Raw genomic sequence first — 19,470 nt, 5'->3', positions numbered from 1 at the left:
CTCGTTCTGCGGCTGCAGGCTTCAGCTCTTTCCCTCAATACTGGACCAAATTCAAATCTTGTTATCCCTTTTTTAGTCACTTGGACAAAAAAACACGGGAAAATAAGTTCAGGTTGTCAAAACACCGAAGCTACTCTTTAATTCTGATTCGGTTCACGCTCGTTTGGAGATCCAGCTGCCTCGATAACACAGTCACCCTGAAATCACTTTGTGAACCCCAAGAGAGTGTTTTAGCCAGCCAGCCTCGCCAGAGGTCAGCCCTCCTAATCCAAGTGATAATCTGTTCGATGGTGCAGGGCACCAGAAAATCTCTGCTGCTGCTGCAGTCAGAGTTATTTCGCAGGCTCGACCCTGCAGGAGCTTTTTCACTAGACCAGACAGCCTAGATCTGAGAGAGGCGAGGGACAGGCTGCAGATCAAATCAGCGGATTTTGCTTCGTCATTTTTTACTTTTTAAAAAAAAATAAAGCCTGATCTTTCATGGCTCCGTTGTTGTTTTGTTTGGACACAGGATTTCGTGGGCTCATGTTGACCTTTTGACAATAACAAACAGTACACCACACACACACATTCACGCATGCACAAACACACACTTCACTTCCTTCCTTATTTTCATTCACTTAGTGTCTAATTTGTTTTCCAACAGTGTGTTTCCATCAAATACTTTCCAGGCTGTGCTGCTCCTTGACAGCACGCACAGGGATCCTATTCTTAGCTGTTAACGTTTCACTGTGAAATGTCGACTGTCTTTACTCTTCACATTTTTTCCCCCTCTGCTCGCTCTCCATCTCCAAAACCATCTTACGCTTTCTCTCTTTCTTCTCTCTCTCCACCTCCATTCCAGACAGATTAGAAACACAGCTGTCCACGAGAACCTGTCTCATATTAGAAGAGATTGTTATGTTCTCAGAATTTTTTCCATTGAGTCCTATAATAGCTCCCCTGTGAGCTAACATGACTCATTATTAGTCTTTTATTTAGTTTTTTGGACATTTTTTTTTTTTTAAAGCCGATTCAGATTTCAGGCGGAGAAATCTATCCGTTTGACTCTGTGCACGCTCTGCAGAAGTGTTGAGACAATTTGTGAGAACAAGTCCACTTTGAGACACAAAGGAGTCGCGGGTCGGTGTGAAAGGGCTCGCATTGCACCTGTGGCCTCTCTCTCTTGAACACACACACACACACACACACAGTCTGCAAAAGATGGGTCATTTGTCGACCTTGCGTGAAAACAGTACTGTTAACTCTCATATCGACATCAGTACAGTGAAGCTGTTGTTGCAACTTAAGTCGTGTTGTGCCCCAAATCCACCGACAAGTTGAGAACTGTATGAATTGCAAAATCAGAAATATTTTTTGTCCCGTTCTCCCAGAAGTTAACAGGGCAGTGCCCAGTGTCCACGGTCTTCTCATGTGACACCGGGACACAGGACCGCAGAAACCGAGCCGGCCTTGCGGGAGGGCAAACGGGTCAGGACAGCTCCGACAGCCATAGGTAGATCGTGTACCTTTTCAGTGTTGAGTGGGGGGAGGAGGAGGAGGAGGAGGAGGCGGGGTATACTGTCCATTCACACACAATGCCAAGAGGCCAGGACCCCCTCCAGAGCAACTTCACAATCCCCCTTTTCTCCACAGTCTTATGTTACTGTGGGATTAAAAGGCCGTCAGTCAACTTTATACCTCGTTGACTGATGGACAAGAGACCAGAGCGACGATATTTGTATACTTGGGTTTCGATCTTGATGTTGGAAAAAAGGTATTAAATTCTCTTTGGATGACTTTGAATGGATGTTTTTGTCGTTTGTTGTCCATGAAAAGTGATATTGGACGAAGAATTTTGTATCTCTAATGTCAGGAGACATTGTTTTTATGATTTCATGTGTATACCTGGTTTGTTAACTGTTAGTCGTCGGCTCAGTGAAGGGAAAAGATGGAAATGTTTTGCTTTTGTTGTATTGCATGACATGCTAATCTAACGTGATTGTTATTTTGAGACTGTGGACGTTGCATCACATGAATGTTGGTGGTTTTGGGTTGGGTCTGTACTACAGTTTGTCAACAGAGCAGCTCTTGTGCTGTGTCAAATTATAGGGAGGGCCTGTACACTCCCCTATAATTTTCATCTTTTGTCATTTCTACAGTAAATATCCTTATCAGTTTGTACACGCAGCTCTGTACGTGGATTTAACGTAGCGCGATCTATTCCTGGTCTGAGGAGAGATGTTTCGCCATGCGTGCATCGTAGCTGAAAACGAGTAAGAAATGTGGACGAAAACAAATAAAACCGCGGCTCAGGGCATGTGGTTCAAATGTCTCTCAGCTGTATTTTCTCAGGCTGATCCTTTAGGTCGCTCTCTCTCCGCACATCCAAGTCAGTGACCGCAACGTCAACACAAGCAGCTGAAACGTTAAAGGGGAAATTCAAATTTCTACTTCCAACGTTTATGCCCGACAGCGTATAGAGGTAGAAAAATGCCACATTTTTTAAAACAAGTTCCTGAAAACAAGTCAAATACTTTCTCACTGTTTAAACTGAACTGATTTCCTCCACTCTGAAGAGTTTGCATTATTTGGTACCTCCTGACAACCCAGTGCCAAATTGTGGTGGCATGTGAGGCCTTACTATACTAATACAGATAATAAATACTGGGAACTGCTGGATTTCAGTGTAATAAAACCACCTAGTGCAGCTTTTTTGCCTCAAGGCACAATGTCGTCTGCTCTTTCACTCGGTCAAAACTCCAACCCAACGTTTTATTTTGGCGAGCTGTCCAGCCCGTAAAGCTGTCAGAGGTTGATATAACTGACATTTGTAAAGCTGCTGCTGGCATTGAAACGTCTGCAGCAGACACCGGGAACCTGAAATCAACCAGACGTGGTCTTCAGTGAGCTTTGTCTGTTGAACAACGAGCTCAGCTGTTCTTCTTTGTCTTATTGTTGCCGCTATTGTTTTATTCTTCGTGGCTCTGTAATCCAGCTAACCATGGCCCACACCCACCAAACAAATATGTCCTGAACATCAGTTCCATGTACACATAAGATCACAGGCAGACTTATTTGTGATTTTTAAATTTGAAACATTAGATTGTCTGGCTTTAATAAATGTGAAAGTGCACTAATTCTGTGTTACAGCCACATTGTTTCAAACGCTGTTTGAATCCCTCCAGGAGAAACATAAAAGATTTTATTTGATTAAAGTCACTTTGAGTCACTGAGTCATGCTGGACTAAAGCACCTGCTTGCACAAACTTCTTCAATCTCCCCAAAGAGAGCAAAAGACTCCCGTTTCCTGTCTTCCACTTCCTTTCCTCCCTCACTAGCTCTCGAATCTTTAGGCTACAGGAATGTTTTTCGACTCAGTTGCACCCTGGAGAGACATTATGACGAGGCGCGCAAAGCCACAGATTGTCCCAACAAGGGTTCACTTGTGTTCCCAGCGCTAAGCATCTAAAAATCTGTGTAGCCAGATCACGCGTGGTCGGGTTTAATTGATAAGTCCAGGCTTGAGTTTTTTATAGTTTCGGAGGCTGAGGGCATACGCATAATCATAGAGCACGCCCAGTGTTTTAAAATCTTAAAAATTATGGTGTTTGAAGCAAACACTGCTCTTTTTTTTTTTCTCTTTCACAGCATAAACAAGTGTTTTATGTGTAGAAATGTCTGTTTGACATCCCCGAAAACATTCATTAAGCACAGAGCGAGGAGTACACCGGGGCTCTGCCCGGCAGCTCTGCTCGTCGTTTCCAGACTGAGTGTCGTGCTATAGCTCCTTCCACATGTGCAGCGAAGGAATTTTGTGTTTCCTCCGAATGTTTTTCAGCTTTGAGGAACCGGCACTCTTTTCCCATCCTTTTCACAGCCTCTGAGTGAATATGAAAACATTCGCCCTGCCATGTGTCTGGCTCCTCTTGTCATGGACAAAAAGGCCATTTTCTCCATGTCTACCCTACCCTACCCTGGACTCTGTTGCCATGGAAACCCACAGTCTAGCTGGCAAAGGCTTTTGTATTCCTGTGGGAGACTGTTATAAATGTGCTGTCTCACCACTGTGTGTGTGTGTGTGTGTTTTGGTGAAACTGTCCCCCCCCCCCCTCTCTCTCTTTGAGGCTGTATGCACATCTGTGTTTGTGTGTAAGAGTTTTTTTTTTTGTTTGTTTGTTTTTGGAAGCTTTGTCCTGGAATTCCAGGCTGCTTCTTCAAAACACCTCGCTCTCCGTTCAGACGGTGACGAGGACTCGTCACTCAGTCGGTCTGAACAGGATCAAGCAGACAAATACACATCGAATATGATTAAAACCGGAAAGATATTTTTGCCTTGGAAGGAGTTCTGGTCACTCTCTGAAACTCTAGCTGCAGAGATTTTCGCTTTCATCAGAGCAGGCGACGCTCTCCTTCTGAATGAACGCACTGTTTTCAGGCCTCTCGTTTGTCTCTGCGTACACTGTGCTCACTTATTACATTTTTCATAAATCAGCCGTACATTTGACAAAACAAACACAGTGTGAATTGGTTCACGCTTAACCAAACAAAGAGTTTCAGCAACATTTGAGGTCACACCTTTTTGGTTTAAAGGAGCTTGTAACCGCCTCTGCCAAGCCGCCTGCTCTCAGTGGACTTCCTTGCTGCTGTTTCTGTCTCTGTACACTTCCTGTTATGAAGCACCCCGCCGTACACACTCACTTATGCAATTTTAGACCTGTCAAACAAAAGACCCCTTATGGATTACTCATAAATTCCATCCTGTAACATCTACTGCGTCTCTCTCTTTTGTCCCATCTAGGCGAGTGTGTACTTCAGAGAGCTGTTATGGTCAGAAAGAAGTTGACAGCAAGGGAAGGAAGAGGTTGGCTGTCTGGGACTCTCTTCTGTACCCACTTCAGAGTGGCCTTCGTGCCCCAGGACAGTCCCAGACCTGATGTAAGAACAGCTGTGCTGATTTTTAAAAAAAAGAAAAAAAGAACAACATTTTAACATGATGCATGTGTGTTGTTATATGTATTATGTCTTTTAAATAACATTCATCTTGCAGGACAATGCTGACCCAGTGCTTTTAGGAGACCACGATGTGGCTCTGGCATCCATCGAGAAAGTTGTGGTTGGTAAGTGCCCACACGACCAGTAAAAAGTATTTTAATTAATGCTCCCACTGGAGATTTACTGTCTCGTATTACTTTAATGTGACACTCCCTGTTTGTGTCCAATTACAGACTAATATATTTGATAGCATGCCTTTTGTTTTGTTACAGTTGCACCACAGCTTTTACTTACTTAGAATTAAGATGCTTGGAAGACAACATCTTCCTTTTGGGATAACTTCCCACCAGTTGCTCATATTATTATTATCATTAAATTGATTTGGATAAAAGGGTTCAAAGTTTGTAATCTTGATTTGGCATCGCCTGTGATCATTGTTGGGGGCAGCAAGTGAGGTTTAATACTGCAGCAAACACTGATTTAGCAACTACCTTGTCACGAATACAACAGAAGAGCAGTGTGTAGCTATTTACAGTGCAACACGCTGTCATTGTTCTAATAAAGAAGTCAGTCGAAGTATTCTTCCTTAAATTAAATAAAATAAAAGCTACTGTAAAATTTGTGACCTCACTAAGAAGTTGGAGGTTTGAAAAAAATGTCCATGACCATAACTAGTATTAAAATCGAGCTTGATTTCATGAAAGTTTTAATGATTATATCTTTAAAAGTGTTGCCCAAACAAGATGTTATGCAGAGCTTATATTGTATAGTTCACATACTATAGGTCTAACCTACATACTGCACATAATTTATACTCTGGGGTTCTTTGGCTCTTGACCCATTTGTCTGCTTAATGTTTAATTAGGCCCCTTTTCCTCTGTGTGTGTGTGTGTGTGTTGCAGTGGGCCCAAACAGAACCAAGCTGGTGACCCCAAACTCCTCGCTGAAGTTCACTCCAGAGGAGCTGGTGCTTTACTGCAGGGACCTGCGAGTCATCTGCTTCCTGTTTGACCGCCTCACTCCTGATGCCCAAGTTCTAGAGGTGCGTGTCCACCTCCTGATGTGAGGAGTTTAGTTTCTCTCTATCTTATTTCAAGGTCTGTCAGCAGCTTAAATACAGGAATTCTGCGTGCACAACCCAGAAACAGGAATTTGCAGATAAGCAGTTTGAATGTGAGTATTTCAGCCTTGTTTTTATGAGCAATGTCCAAATTCTTTTCCTCGAGATTTGTGCGCTTGGGTTGGTAAATATTTGCATGCATCGGCATATTTTAGTGTGTGTATGTGTGTGCACTGGCTTAGATTCAAGGCTCTGGTTACTGTCGCACTGTTTAATCAGTCATTTCAGAGCCTAAAGACCTCTGCGTGGAGAAGCTGATCTGTACCGTACACTCTGCAAGGCATTGATGTTGAAAGCTGATGACCTTTGTCATGTTGATGGGCTCACAGTGGTTTCCCTCCTCAGATAACTTACACCATCGCCAAGACCTACCAGCCTCCCAAACCAGGGTCAGTTTTATCTTTCCAGAACGCTGCTCTCGGGAGTGTAGGTGAGTAGATTAATGCATGTGTGCATACTCATGTATACAACCATCCATTACCTCCCTGGCAGTGAAACAGTATCCATCTGTCTACAGATGTACTCATTTCCCAGGAACACAGAGGAATATTTCAGTATAATCTAAAGTGTTTATCAGTGAATCTGTCTATTACTGTGATGAATATTCAGTGGAAGTGAGAAGCAAATGCCCACATAAATCAAAAAATGCAGCGTGAATATCTTAGTCATGTGCTGTCGCTTTCTCGAGCCTTCAAAGTTTTCTCCTGGTGTGCCTTCATCAAATCTGTTCTCGCTTTGATGATCACCCACCAGCTTCGGGGACAGAACGTCATTTACCCACGGCCTCGTCTCCGTTTCATCTATTTTTGCGTCTGTCTATTTCCACTTTCTGCTGCTTGTGCCATCAGAACATGATGTGACGGCTCTTTAAAGCTGGAGAGAATATCAAACAGGAAACACTCTGGTTTCTGTGTAGACCATAATGACATGCAAAGCTCACATCCGCTCTGGTTGGTTAAATTTGAAACATTCTCTGCGATGACGCAATGAGAAACGGTGTCTTTGAAAGCGTCGCCAGATGTGAGGAAACACATCCCTTTAGTGGTTTCAAGACGTGGCTGGCTAAAGTTTGCAAGGGCTGATTTTTGTCAATGATTAAAGAGATTAAGCCTCCGTAATTAAAGGCACTGAGAGAGAAGAGATCCAACTCATTGCAGCAATCATCTTTAGACACAGACACTCTTCATGACAAAGCAAAAACTCCTCACCATTAATGCCCTGTTGTAACCAAGCCAGCAGCCATTCACCTCGGGCCATATAGAGTAATATGAGCCTGCCTGTACGATACATTATGCTATGTTAAAGCTATGCCAGGCTGACCAGGCTGTGGATGATTTGTCAGCCGTTTGATAAATAATGCAAGCCTCCTCTGAAACAAGTCGCAAGATGAAACTACAGTTAAACTCTGCCCCCGGGGGTCAAGTGTGTCTGGTGTGTGGTCACTGTGCTTCGCTTTTCGTCCTTCACGTCACATTGTGACTTTTGCGTTAGTTGAAAAAACTGTGAATTTGCATGATGTTGTTTCTTTGATCTCCCCTGAATTTAGTTTAGTGGAAAAGGAAGCAAGAGCTCAGACAGGATTTGTTAGGAGGCGTCTCACAGTCAGCTGTCTTTGCTAAACATTCCCATGCACAGCCTGTATCAACTGTTTTTCTCTTTGCTCCACTATTGTTTCAATGCATCTTCACCATTAATCGCTCAATCGTGTCATCTATAAACTGCCTACAACAAGGTCCTGAAGTCCAAGGTCACATCTTTAGATAGCCCGTTTTGCCCAGCCAACTGTCCAGACTGTGATACACAGGACTATTGCATTAGTTACTCACAGATCAGTCCTCTGCTGGAGACTAGACTCACTGTTGTATGTAGCCAAATTTCCATCCCTGATCTCTTCCTCCGACAGAGCTGAAGGCCTGTTTTCACAAAATGTATTGTTTACGTGATACGCAGTCGAAGTAAGCACCATGCAACAATATTTGCAAGACGTGAAGCGTTTGAATCTCTTTCTTCCTCCAGAAATGAAGCAGTTTCTAAGCAACCGTCGCCGAAACGCCCACATGAACTGGTATGAGTCCGTCTCAGACTGGGAGCAAGAGCTGGAGAGGTGCGGGGCCATGGGCTGGAGAGTCAGTTCAGTCAACGACCGCTTCGAGATGTCCACCAGGTAAATCTGGCATTGAGGTGAACGGCAAACACATCTTTGTGTCTGTTGGGTTTTTTAATGTAGTATACTATGATATATCCCAGTTATCCCCTCCTCAGTGTGATAGTGAAGAAAAACATGAAATGCTTTGCCGCCATAGTAACGTGTGAATATATCTGCTTGTAAAACCTTGAACAGAGAACATTTGGGAACACTGTTGCAGAAACATGAAGGAAATTGAGTGTCAGGCAAAGCCAAGGCTAAACTCCTATAAAAGACACAAAGAAGACCACTCAGTGCATTTACCTGATGAAGCTCAGCCTGCGATCACTCTGCCATTCATGCTCTGTTTCCTTTCAGCCTGTCGAGGTTCATCGTGGTTCCACATAAAGTTTTAGACACTGAGCTGAAGAAAAGCTTCGCCCACTTCAACGAAGGTCGCATCCCTGTGAGTGCACTCGGTGTAGAGAAACATTTTGATTTCACCTAGCAACACTCATTTTAAAATGAAGATTCATGGATTCATTCACTTCAGAAAGATGTTACAGCCACATTCCTGTGAAACAGTTTGTGATTTTCTTTTTTAAATCAAGATTTGTGTACATTTTATATGCAGTATTATTCTAATTGACCTAGACTTTAGGTAGGTATTCTTATATTTGCAGTTCACTTCACTAGAAGAGCTACAGTACGGCACAACTGCTCATAAAACATTCAAGCTGCTTCAGGGTGTATCCTGAAGATCACAAAACATTTTCCAGTTCAGATCCAACATTTCTCTCAAGTCTGACTTTGAACTTGCATTTGTCGTTTCCAGCGTATGTTATGTTTTAGAATAGAATGATATTTCAACAGGAGTCATCGTTTAGACATGTTTTACCTTCTTATTAACATTCCTGTGACACAAATTACAAGATAAACACAGACGCAGCGAGCGTCTTGAGGGAATTTCACCAACGTGTTATTAAAGAGAGATGAAACTGTGCTCGCAGCGCTGGTGTTGGCGACACCCCCGAGGCAGTGATCTACTGCGAATGGCCAGCTTCCAGAACAACATCTACCACGAGAAAGACGACATCAGGTGTGTGTGGGGGTGTGTGGGTGATTTTTTTTCCAAATGGACTTCAGTTCATGTGTGCAATGTTTTTAAGATGATTCAGCCGTACTGTTGGCTGTAACTATCACAAGGCAAAACATGTGTTACAGTAAACTAATGATAGGTTTGCTGTTATGCCTTAAATCTGCTGTAGGAAACTTTTTCTAGCCTTTAGCTCTGACTAAATCAAAATGAAGGCTGCTATAAAAAAAATAATAAAAAAAAGAACATCCATCATAACTACATGTAAAATCTCAAATAGCAATGAGTGAGTGGTCTGTACAGCCATGGCTGAAATCACCACATTGGTATGCTGTAGCAGAAAGGGTTCACGGGCCAGCGGAGTTGTGTATGTGCAGTTTGTTCAATCTGTTTTTGCATTTGTAGATATTGAAGTTTCATATTTAATCGCGTGCAGCGATTTGAAGAAGACATACACCGCTCTGCAGCTAAACCACATGACATCACAATCAGCATCAGTTTATTTTAATCGTCCTGCAGACACGACGCAGCGAGGTGTTTGATAGATGTCTGAACAGAGAAAACCAAACTTCGAAAATATCTTTAATAAAACAGCAGCTGGTCACAGACACGAGACCGCAGTTTAAAAACAGCCATGAAGACTTAACATAATTAAAATTTTGACCCGTCTCTCTTGATGAGCAGTTTACAGCTGGGATGTTTCTAAAGGCATTTGACTTTGAACTTTCAATTCTCTGAAGATGAAATCCACTGTGTCCACACGCAATTTGATTACAGAGTAATCCGAGCTTGTTGCAGGTGTAGCAGCGTGTTAACAGCAGCTCTGTGTCGTTCTGCAGGAACTTGGAGATGATCCTGTTCGGTTGCCAGTCCTCTCTGTGTGTGGTGGTGGAGCTGGCCGAGGAGCTGCCCTCGCCCGCCGACATCCAGCTGGCACACAGCCGCCTGCGTGCCCTCTGTCTGGGAGGTGGTGATAAGACATGAGCACACACATCCACACATGCAACAACACCTGAGCAAATATGTATTCACACCCAGCACAAAAGACTAAAGCTTAGAGAGAGCAGCCTGCATCAATCATCGGTTATATAAACTTTTATTATGTCTGACAAGTCCTTGACGCGAGAAATGCTTTTTTATTTAATCACTCGAATAAGTGTCTTTCAAACCACTGAGGTTACTTTTTGTTTTTTTTATTGAATGCACATCTGAAAATATATAATCAAGTTTTGCAGAGCTGTTTGGCTCGGCAGCTTCAAACTGGCTTTGTAATGTTTTTGTCAGCACATGCCATGATTGGGTAAACGGAGAGATGACAGAACTCATCGACAACCACCGGTCCTCCAACTGAAATGCTGACCTATCACACACACACACACACACACACATACACGCACACACACAGATACACACACACAAACACACACACACACTCTTGCACACAGACAATATGTAAAGGTCACCGATTATCACGGTTCACACGTTTGTCAGTTCACTGTTTTGTCTTTTGTGGGTGAGTGCTTCACGGCTCAGAGAATTGTCCTGTAAAAACAGCCACTCGGATGTATTCGGTTGACTTAGTGGGCTCTGAGTCTTTACAGCAACTAGACAGAAAATGAAAATAGACTTTTGCGATTGTATTAAAGGCTACCGACCTCTGATTATGCCGATTTGTTCTTTTAGGATCCTGTTTTTAAGATTTGGATGTTTTACCTCGAGGAGGTAGCTTTTTGTTTTGCTGTAGTCTAATTTAATGTTGTTGTAAATCATAAATGCTGCTCTGACAGTGACTTTAATTACCTGGGTTTTTTTTTCAGTGTAAAACACTAATGAATATGTAAAAGAAGATTTAGACATCAAACTGTCAATTTGAGAACATTATTTGTAAAATGGGCATGCAGCTTTACATCCTGGGCGATATACTTTATAAAATTAAAGCTTTTAGTAATGTGCAGTAAATATGGACAGAGAAGAAGAAAAGTTTTAACCCCGTTAGTCTTTAAACCTGAGATTAGTCGATGTATCTTCATATCAGTCCATATCTCATTTCATGGTTGTGTCTGCTGTGCATTTTTCTGTATTTGTAGTGACACGTAATGTCTGAACTCATCTGTTTTTTCCTGTTTTGACTTGTAGATATCTCCACATCTGTGTCAGTGCCTGATGACAAATGGTTATCTACCCTGGAAAGCACCCACTGGCTAGACTACACGAGGTAACGGCTCTGATTGGCCTCTGTAGAACTAAATGGATGCTAATTAAAGTACTGGGTTTCTAATTCGATATATTATCCAAAGCTTTCAGCTTTCTGGTCACTTGGGGTCAATGGACTGTATAATTGTTAAATGTATCTTCCTTAATGGGAAAGCCTGAAAGTTTCACCTTATATTTACTAACTATTTATTTACTGGTTTCCTATGTGTGGAAAATATACGGAAACAAATGTTTTGTACATTCAGTTTTGGGTGATGAAATCAATTATTTAGGCTGATTTCGTGAAGGAAATCAGTATTTCCAGAAATTTCAAGTAAGCACAAAACAGGTTATAGCACAGCCACCGAGAAGACATGAGTGTGCAAAATAATTTATTAATGAGATTAATCTGATTTGATATTATCAACCTGCCTCTCCGTCTCCAGGTCCTGCCTGAAGAAAGCTTCAGAAGTAGCCTGCCTGCTTCGTGGCGGTCACCTGACTGTGGCACTGCAAGGTGAGTCACGTGACCAAACCGGGCTCATATTATTCGATCCATTCATTATTCACGCCCGCCTCCCTCTCATTAATCCCACATTAGGGCTTGCCCTCAAGTAGCTATATACCAGCAACAAGCACACTCCGCTGAGCCTACATGCACACCGTCAAGAGGCCTCCATACAACAGGCTTTCAAAGACGCGGTTACACCAGACTGCAACTGTTGTGTCTGCATCCGAGAGGCTGGGTAGACTCCATATTATAAATAATACAGCTAAGACATACAGTATGTGCAACAAAGGTTCACTCTACTAAAGCACCAGTCAAGAGAATCAACTGCATCTCTATGTCTGATAGTTTGGTGTTCACTGGACCAGAACAGCAGGTCTCTTTAGTGTTGTTGTTCTCGTACGTTGCTGTTCCAGCATCAGGTGAAAGCAGGGATACAAAATCCGTCTCTGAGGACGTGAAAGGTGACCTCTCAAGTGGCTAAGGAGACGTAGCTTCCTTAGAAGGTAGAGCAATACATACCGTAGATCTAGCTTGGATCATCTCTTCTTATAACCCGAACTTTTGGACCAAACATTTGGAGAGGGGCTGGAGATGAGAAGCATCTTTGTTGATTAAGTTTCCCCTCCCTTTTGAATACGAGGGTCACCTCTATGTGACTGCGCGTGACGAAAGAGGGATGACGCTGACTGTTGTTTTGTTGTCGAGTAGAGGTGTCAACTGATCACCGCCCATGGCAGCGAGTTGGATCGGGTGACGGGGAATGCTACTGCACAGACGAGGTAAACCCAAACATGCAGCGAGGGTGACCTCAGCGTCTGGCTTGGACATGATCGTCAGCTTTCACCTACTCGAGTTATTGCCAACGGATTAGTTATGTTGTTGTTGTTCTGACCCCATTGCTTAGTCTACCAAGGAACAGTAACGGTGTTTGTTTGTCAGCGCACCACATGTGTGTCTGAAAGTGAAGGGATAGAGACGAGGGAGCACAAAAGAATGATGATTTGAAAAGATAATATTTATAAGATAACATTCTTCATTTTACAGACAGTAGGCTGTTGTTGGTTTTTAATCATCTGGTCTGGCTGCATGTGGACCATTTATAAACACCCAGAGAGACAGACCCGACACTGCATTACTCAAACAATGGCTGTTTTCAGCTAACGGTGTTTACTACTTGCTGCTGGTGTTTGACTTTACCACTCTAGCTGTGAGTGACTAACACCATGCCCGACCTTTTTACGACGCCTGTTTAGCTGAGGGGTTCGTGTATCAGCCGTGCTCTGAGCCTCCCTGTCGCAGCACCTCTGACATTGGCTGGATCAGCAGTAAATATCCCACTGCAGAAATGACTCACTACACAAGCCCAAGTAAACTTTGCCTCTTAGTGCGCCTCTCCCTCTTTGCATGTTGTGTCTTTATTATTTATCTGCAGCTCTGTTGTTGTGTTCATATAATCTCTCTCCCTCTCTCTCTGTTGTCAATAAAAACAAGCCCCGAAGAGGAATATGAGCAGAATTAAACACTGGTTGTAAATTAAAGGGTTGTGTCCCCCGTGTGGTGCTCTAAAATTGAATACCGTGAGCTCGATGCACAATAAAAGTGCACGTCTAATCACATTTTACAGGAGATGTCATGCACTCATTAAACCACAGAGATTCCTGTGATGTTTTGAGCAATGCAGTGAAAATACAGCCACCTCTCAAATGCTAAAATGATACAAATATTTATAATGAAATCAACAGAGTACTACGTCTAACTTCTTTTGAACTAAACTTCACCTTCAGTATTCGCAAACGTGTACAGAAATACGACAGATGAACGCACCCAAACTCTCAGGTCGAAGTAAAATTAGCGCCGTGTTTTTTAACGTTACAGAAGCAGACGACCGGGACATGAGCTGCGTGGTGTCCAGCCTGGTGCAGGTGATGTGTGACCCCCACTGTCGGACTCAGCATGGTTTCCAGAGCCTGGTGCAGAAGGAGTGGGTGATGGCCGGACACCGTTTCTACAGCCGCGTCAACTACCACCGCGACAACGACAAGGAAGAGGTGAGAGGTTGTTTTTTTTGTTTTTGTCCGCCTGACGCTACAGAAATAAACTCACCTACTGATCACCCTTCGCTCTGTCCCTTCAGGCGCCAGTCTTCCTGCTCTTTCTGGACTGCGTTTGGCAGCTGCTGTCCCAGTATCCCTCTCGCTTCCAGCTGACGGATGACTTCCTGTTGGCCTTGCACGACAGCATCCACCTGCCACTCTTCTCCAGCTTTTTGGCAAACTGCCAGCGAGAGAGATGCAAACGCTCCCAGGTACCCGACACCCGAGAGGGGCTTTGTCATCTTCTGCCTGATAACAGGACTGAAAATGGCCTAAAGTGACATGTATTGATTAGAATAATAATCACATAACTCCAGTGTGTCATCTTTATAGTAGGGCCATTGACAGTGACGTTTTAAGTGAGATATACTGCAGCATGTGGTTAGATCTATAGTGATGTTCATCATGAAGAAAAGAAAATTGATAATAACAAAGATTCAACATGTTTATCCTGCTCTGCCCAGAACCTCGGGCAGTCCTACACACCAGTCAACGGCTGGAGAGACATGCTTCATCCGGATTCCTCCTCGGATCCGTCCGACCCTCCTCTGCCCCCCGTGTGGGACTGGGACCTGCAGTACAGCAAGCACAGACGAGACCGCTTCACCCAACCTGTCCCTCCGGTCCCTCCGCTCCAACCGCTGCTCAACGGCAACCTCAACACCAACCCGGACACACACAGGGTACGGCTGCCAACTCTTTTGTGATGCAACACTCCCTCTGGTGGACATGTTGGGAGCTCTAGGTTTGACAGTGGCTGACGCCACAGAGCGTCTCATGTCGGGATGTTGTTGTCTTTGCAGCTTTTGACTTAAGTTGGGGTCATTTGAGTTGTGATAGATTGTATTAGTTTTATGCACAGACAGTTTGGGTGGTATTGCTAGAAAGCAACTAATTGTTTTCCACATAATCTTTACTGATGAATAAAGATACAAACTTTAGGCTGTACATTGTAAGATGTGTCCGTATCAGAGGACATGAGGGATTGTTACAGATTTAACAACGTAATAATAATAATTATGGAGGAAGGAAATTATCTGATCTGACAGTGCTCTGGGTATTTGCATCAGGCGACTGCCCCCTCTTGTGGTATTAGGTCACTCTTTCAGCTTCAGATTTTTGACTGACGGCATCTTTTTTCCTTTACGTCTGCCCGCCAGCTGACCGACACCCTCCCCGGCTCAGTCTTCCTCCTCTCTCGGGGCACCTTCTCCTGTCCTGCCAACCTGCTTCCCTGGCGCAGCACCAGTTCAGGCCCGTACAAGAAGAGCCACCGGAGGGCGGCTTCCTCCGAGAACGTGCCTGGCCTGGAGAGGCTGCTGAAAGCTTGGGCCCTCACTGAGTTTCCACAAGCCCTCACTTCCACCTCTGGACCTCAAGGACCACTTGACCCCTATGAGCCCTTACTGCCCCTCCTCATGGGTCCCTGCATGGGCCTGTGGAGAGAGTGCTACCTGCGGGGGGCGCTCCATGCACAGGTATGTTGGAAGGCAGAGTTTTTAAGCGGTTATGAAACTGTTTCAGTTTAATACTGATGCCGCTATATGATCTACATAAACAAGATAATCATTTAGAGTGGCTGTTTCTGTTTAGTTGTTCTTATTGATTACCACTGGGTCAGATTCGGTTGAATGCAGAGGCAAGAGGAAAAGATCTAAGTGGGTTTGAAAGAGAGTTCACTGTTTGGGCACAGATGGTAAGAGCTTCAGCTGGTGTCTGAACAGGAACAGCGGACATTTGCTGACTCGATCAGAGAGTCAGTTGACGGTTACATAAAGATGATATTTTAGTAGCTCTCCAGATGAAATCACATTTGAGAGTTCAGTGGTGGAAAAAAAAGTAAGTGCACTGGTCTACAGAGAGGTGGAAGAAAGTGATGCGATCAGATGAGTCATCCTTCAGTACAGTACAAACCTTCAGGAAGCATCACTGCAGATCACCTTCATCCTATGACGAAACATTTCTATCCTGACGGGAGTGGTCTCTTCCAGGACGACAGCGCCTGCACCCGTCGTGCTCGAGGGGGACACTGATGAGTATGAAAACGATGTGAATCATATGCTACGGCCTTCAAACAGGGTGTTATGAAAGACCGGTGTTCATCGCTCCAGAAGTGTTTGGCTGAACTGTTCACACAAAGGCTGCAACTAGATATTACTTTGTTTTAAGTTTGGAACCAGTGTCTTAAAGGTTGAGACTGGTGTTCTTTAATCTTTTTATTATTATCAAACGCCTGTCATACTGTATCTAATACCACGGTGCAACAGATTTCCATTATTACACCGACTAAAACCCCACGTCAGAGCGCTGTGTCATTCAGCTGAGAGACACAATCCATCTTTCAAACAACTTCACAGCGACATTTTAAAGTTACAGAGTCGAGAGAGATTTAATATCGAGTTTCAAAACATTAAAAGTGGGCTAGAAGGAAATGAATAAAAATGTAATCCGTGTCAACCTGAGAGGCTGTAAATGTGAAGTTATTGTACATTGTTACTAATAAAAATCAGATGTGGACATACAGTCAAAGCCCGATTATATATTTAAAAACAAGAACGATGCATCAGCGTACAGAACCATCAGACAGGCAACACTAATCATCGTCTGATTTAATTATTTCAGAGCTGAGTGTCTAAATGCGGATGTGTGTCATCGGGTTGATGAAGTAGGCGACATCCTCCACAAGTGTTTTCGTTAAATTTGGTCCGTGACTCTTCCGGAAGGCTCCACATATCCTCCGCGCTCTGCCTCATCGTCCTCTCACATCGTGACGTCGGCCCCTTTCATGTGCAGATTAGTCTGAGCCGTTGATTGACAAACCCCCCCCCCGATATGGACGTGTTACAGCCTTTGTGATGTCTCTGCTACAGCCTCGTCTATCAGTGTCCCCATGGTGATGTTAAGAATAGTCGTGTGTGTGTGTGTGTGTGTGTGTGTGTGTGTGTGTGTGTGTGTGTGTGTGTGTGGGTGCAGTCGTCTATTTTAAGGGAGCTGTAGAGGAACAAACTGCTAAAACACCAACTCAGGTTAACAGCATGACGGATAAATTCTCTATTAGACTATTTCACCAGTATTAAAGCGTCCCTCCAGGCCAACCAAAGATATCTATTCATTCAGAAATCACCGAACATTATCGGCTCAGTTAAACGAACTCCAGTTAACCTCCGTTTGAAACAATCTAACTCTTGTTTAACGTCGTGGCTGTCGGGGGTTTTGTTGCTTTTTCACTGTATTAAGGTGACACTGAAGAACTCTCATGTATAATGCACTTCAGTACAACCAAACCACCTACTACAACATCTCTGACAACGTCAACAAACACTGGATATTGTAATCTTCAGGTAGGAGGCAGCATTTGCCGCTTTAGATACAACAAACTGATACTTTGGTATGTTCATTCCTACTGAAGATGTAAAAATCTTCAAACACTGATCACAGATTCTTTATATAGTTTCATTTTTTTAAATATTCTCCCTGACTCAGCTCGTACTCTGCTCTAGTTTCAGGTAAACTCCAACGAGAGTTAAACGAGAGTAAAGGATGCACTCTTCAGCATCTGTTGAGGTCTAAATCCAGCCGTGGATTAACACACATTTGGTGCACCAGGGAGTTTTTACCACAGCAGGATGGTGTGTGTGTGTGTGTGTGTGAGAGCTCAAGATAAACTACAGTCCTGTAGTCCTATCCTGAGAGGACTAAGATACATCAGGGTTCAATCATCACCAGACGTCTCCTTTAATGATGATTTGAGCTGCATGGTGAAACTGACCATGCTGTTTTCCGTTCTCAGGCGTTCTCCCACCCCATCTCCGCAAACCACCCCCACCCTGTGGAGCGGCTAGCCCAGGAGGTGCAGCAGCTCAAAGACAAGCTCGCACAAGTGTCCACCGGCACAGATCGAAGCCCGCCAACCAAGACGGCCGAGCCACGACGGACCGACGCCAACCTGAACCAAAACACCAACAACGGCACCTTCCTCTTCCCAGCGGCGAGGCCTCAGAGCAAGGCCGCGCCCAGAATGACGCCCCCTCCTACCTCCACCACCACCAACCACCAAACCTCCAGGGGCCCTCCGCCCGCCTCGGCTCCACCATCCAGGCCCGTCCGTAGAGACTATGGCGGCAGCAGCAGCAGTGGCAACAAACACACCTTCCTGTTCGGGCACTCTTCAGTAACAGAGGCTCGCACTTACCCTGCGCCCAATAACGCCAAGCTGCCTAAGAGTAACGGGCCGTCGCTGGCTTCCTGAGGTCTGCCCCTCGTCTCCACTGTCCTCATATATGATGCAGACCCACCTGCACAGTATGAAACCCGCTGGTTCCTTGCTGGTATCACGTACTGAAGAAACCCAGACGTGTTTCCTGTCGCACCACATTTGATTGACTACAAAGGTGATTTAAATAAAAGACGTAGGTGGACGACAGCGGCTACTTATCGTCAGTACTGTAATTTAAAAAATGTGACAACTGTTTTGTATATTTGTAAAGAAAATCTTAGTATTCGATATTCCACTGCTGAAAATGTCTAAGATGAGAAGAAGAAGGGCTGAAGACGCTTCAGGATCTCACAGTATCTTAAAACAAAGCAGGAGAAGGAAGCCCGCGTCCATTTTTAGCTCCTGATCCTAAACGAGTTCCGATGAGTGGGCAGGACAGACGCAGCGGTGTGATAAGACGCTTCTTAAGAAGCACTGAGAGTGAATAATGGACACACACAGCTTTCCACTGGATCTGACCTGTGTGACCTGCAGCCCTTTAAGCCTCTGTGTGCAAAAACACACATTCATTTCCTTTTTTTTGTATCTCTCTGAATAGAAAAGTAGAATAATTGTTATGAAAAATGTCTTTTTTTTTACTCCAGGCTGCCGTGACCAGTGACTTCAACGTGGAATTTAGGGCATGAGAGCTATTTTGGGTACTGCTCTCATATCTCTCCACTTGCATGCTCGGGAGGCCTATATTCACTTCAGACTGTCACCCTGGATGTGGCTCAAGTCACCGCACGTTACTGCAGTATATTTCACTCCCTGCATGACTGGCAGCATTTCAGGTTCTTTAGTAATATAATCGTATTTTAAGTATTTTTTTTTTGTGTAGGTAAGTGTGATTTCTGACCAGATTTAGTATTATTTTGAAAATTTCTCCACCATTTCGTGGTGGAATTGGAAAAACACAAACATTCTGCCTTTCTGATGGCCGTACCTTGTGAAGGTACCAAAAGGGAGATTTCTTCTTCCTGTGTTTACTTTATCTTTTTTTTATTTTCCCTCCTGCTCTGTCTGCTGGTGTGTTAGTATGCAGCCAGCATTTAGGTCAAGGACTTGGACGTGTCTGCCTGTATTTAAAGCACAAAGGGAAG

The 19,470-nt window shown here is 44.0% G+C and overlaps 1 protein-coding gene across 2 annotated transcripts in view; it reads left to right on the top strand.

The window, feature by feature from the left end:
• mtmr11 (myotubularin related protein 11) overlaps nt 1–19,470 on the top strand; it is a 30,009-nt gene extending 10,539 nt beyond the window's left edge. Inside the window, exons 3-18 of one of the 2 annotated variants that reach the window (XR_003463584.1) lie at nt 4,781–4,917; nt 5,030–5,099; nt 5,877–6,016; nt 6,440–6,524; nt 8,111–8,258; nt 8,598–8,685; nt 9,230–9,318; nt 10,155–10,282; nt 11,452–11,530; nt 11,955–12,025; nt 13,895–14,067; nt 14,154–14,324; nt 14,577–14,795; nt 15,273–15,590; nt 17,903–18,503; nt 18,973–19,470. Coding sequence is in view for 1 of the 2 variants with exons in the window: in XM_027286870.1 (XP_027142671.1) it covers nt 4,781–4,917; nt 5,030–5,099; nt 5,877–6,016; nt 6,440–6,524; nt 8,111–8,258; nt 8,598–8,685; nt 9,230–9,318; nt 10,155–10,282; nt 11,452–11,530; nt 11,955–12,025; nt 13,895–14,067; nt 14,154–14,324; nt 14,577–14,795; nt 15,273–15,590; nt 17,903–18,361 (2,375 nt within the window). In the remaining variant the exon portion in view is untranslated. Of the gene's footprint in view, nt 1–4,780; nt 4,918–5,029; nt 5,100–5,876; nt 6,017–6,439; nt 6,525–8,110; nt 8,259–8,597; nt 8,686–9,229; nt 9,319–10,154; nt 10,283–11,451; nt 11,531–11,954; nt 12,026–13,894; nt 14,068–14,153; nt 14,325–14,576; nt 14,796–15,272; nt 15,591–17,902 lie in introns of both variants that reach the window. The other variant, XM_027286870.1, reaches the window with a different exon arrangement.

This window comes from Larimichthys crocea, chromosome XIII (genome assembly GCF_000972845.2).
Source record: "Larimichthys crocea isolate SSNF chromosome XIII, L_crocea_2.0, whole genome shotgun sequence".
NCBI classification, from domain to species: Eukaryota; Metazoa; Chordata; class Actinopteri; family Sciaenidae; genus Larimichthys; species Larimichthys crocea.
This window is presented reverse-complemented; position numbering and strand designations above follow the sequence as displayed.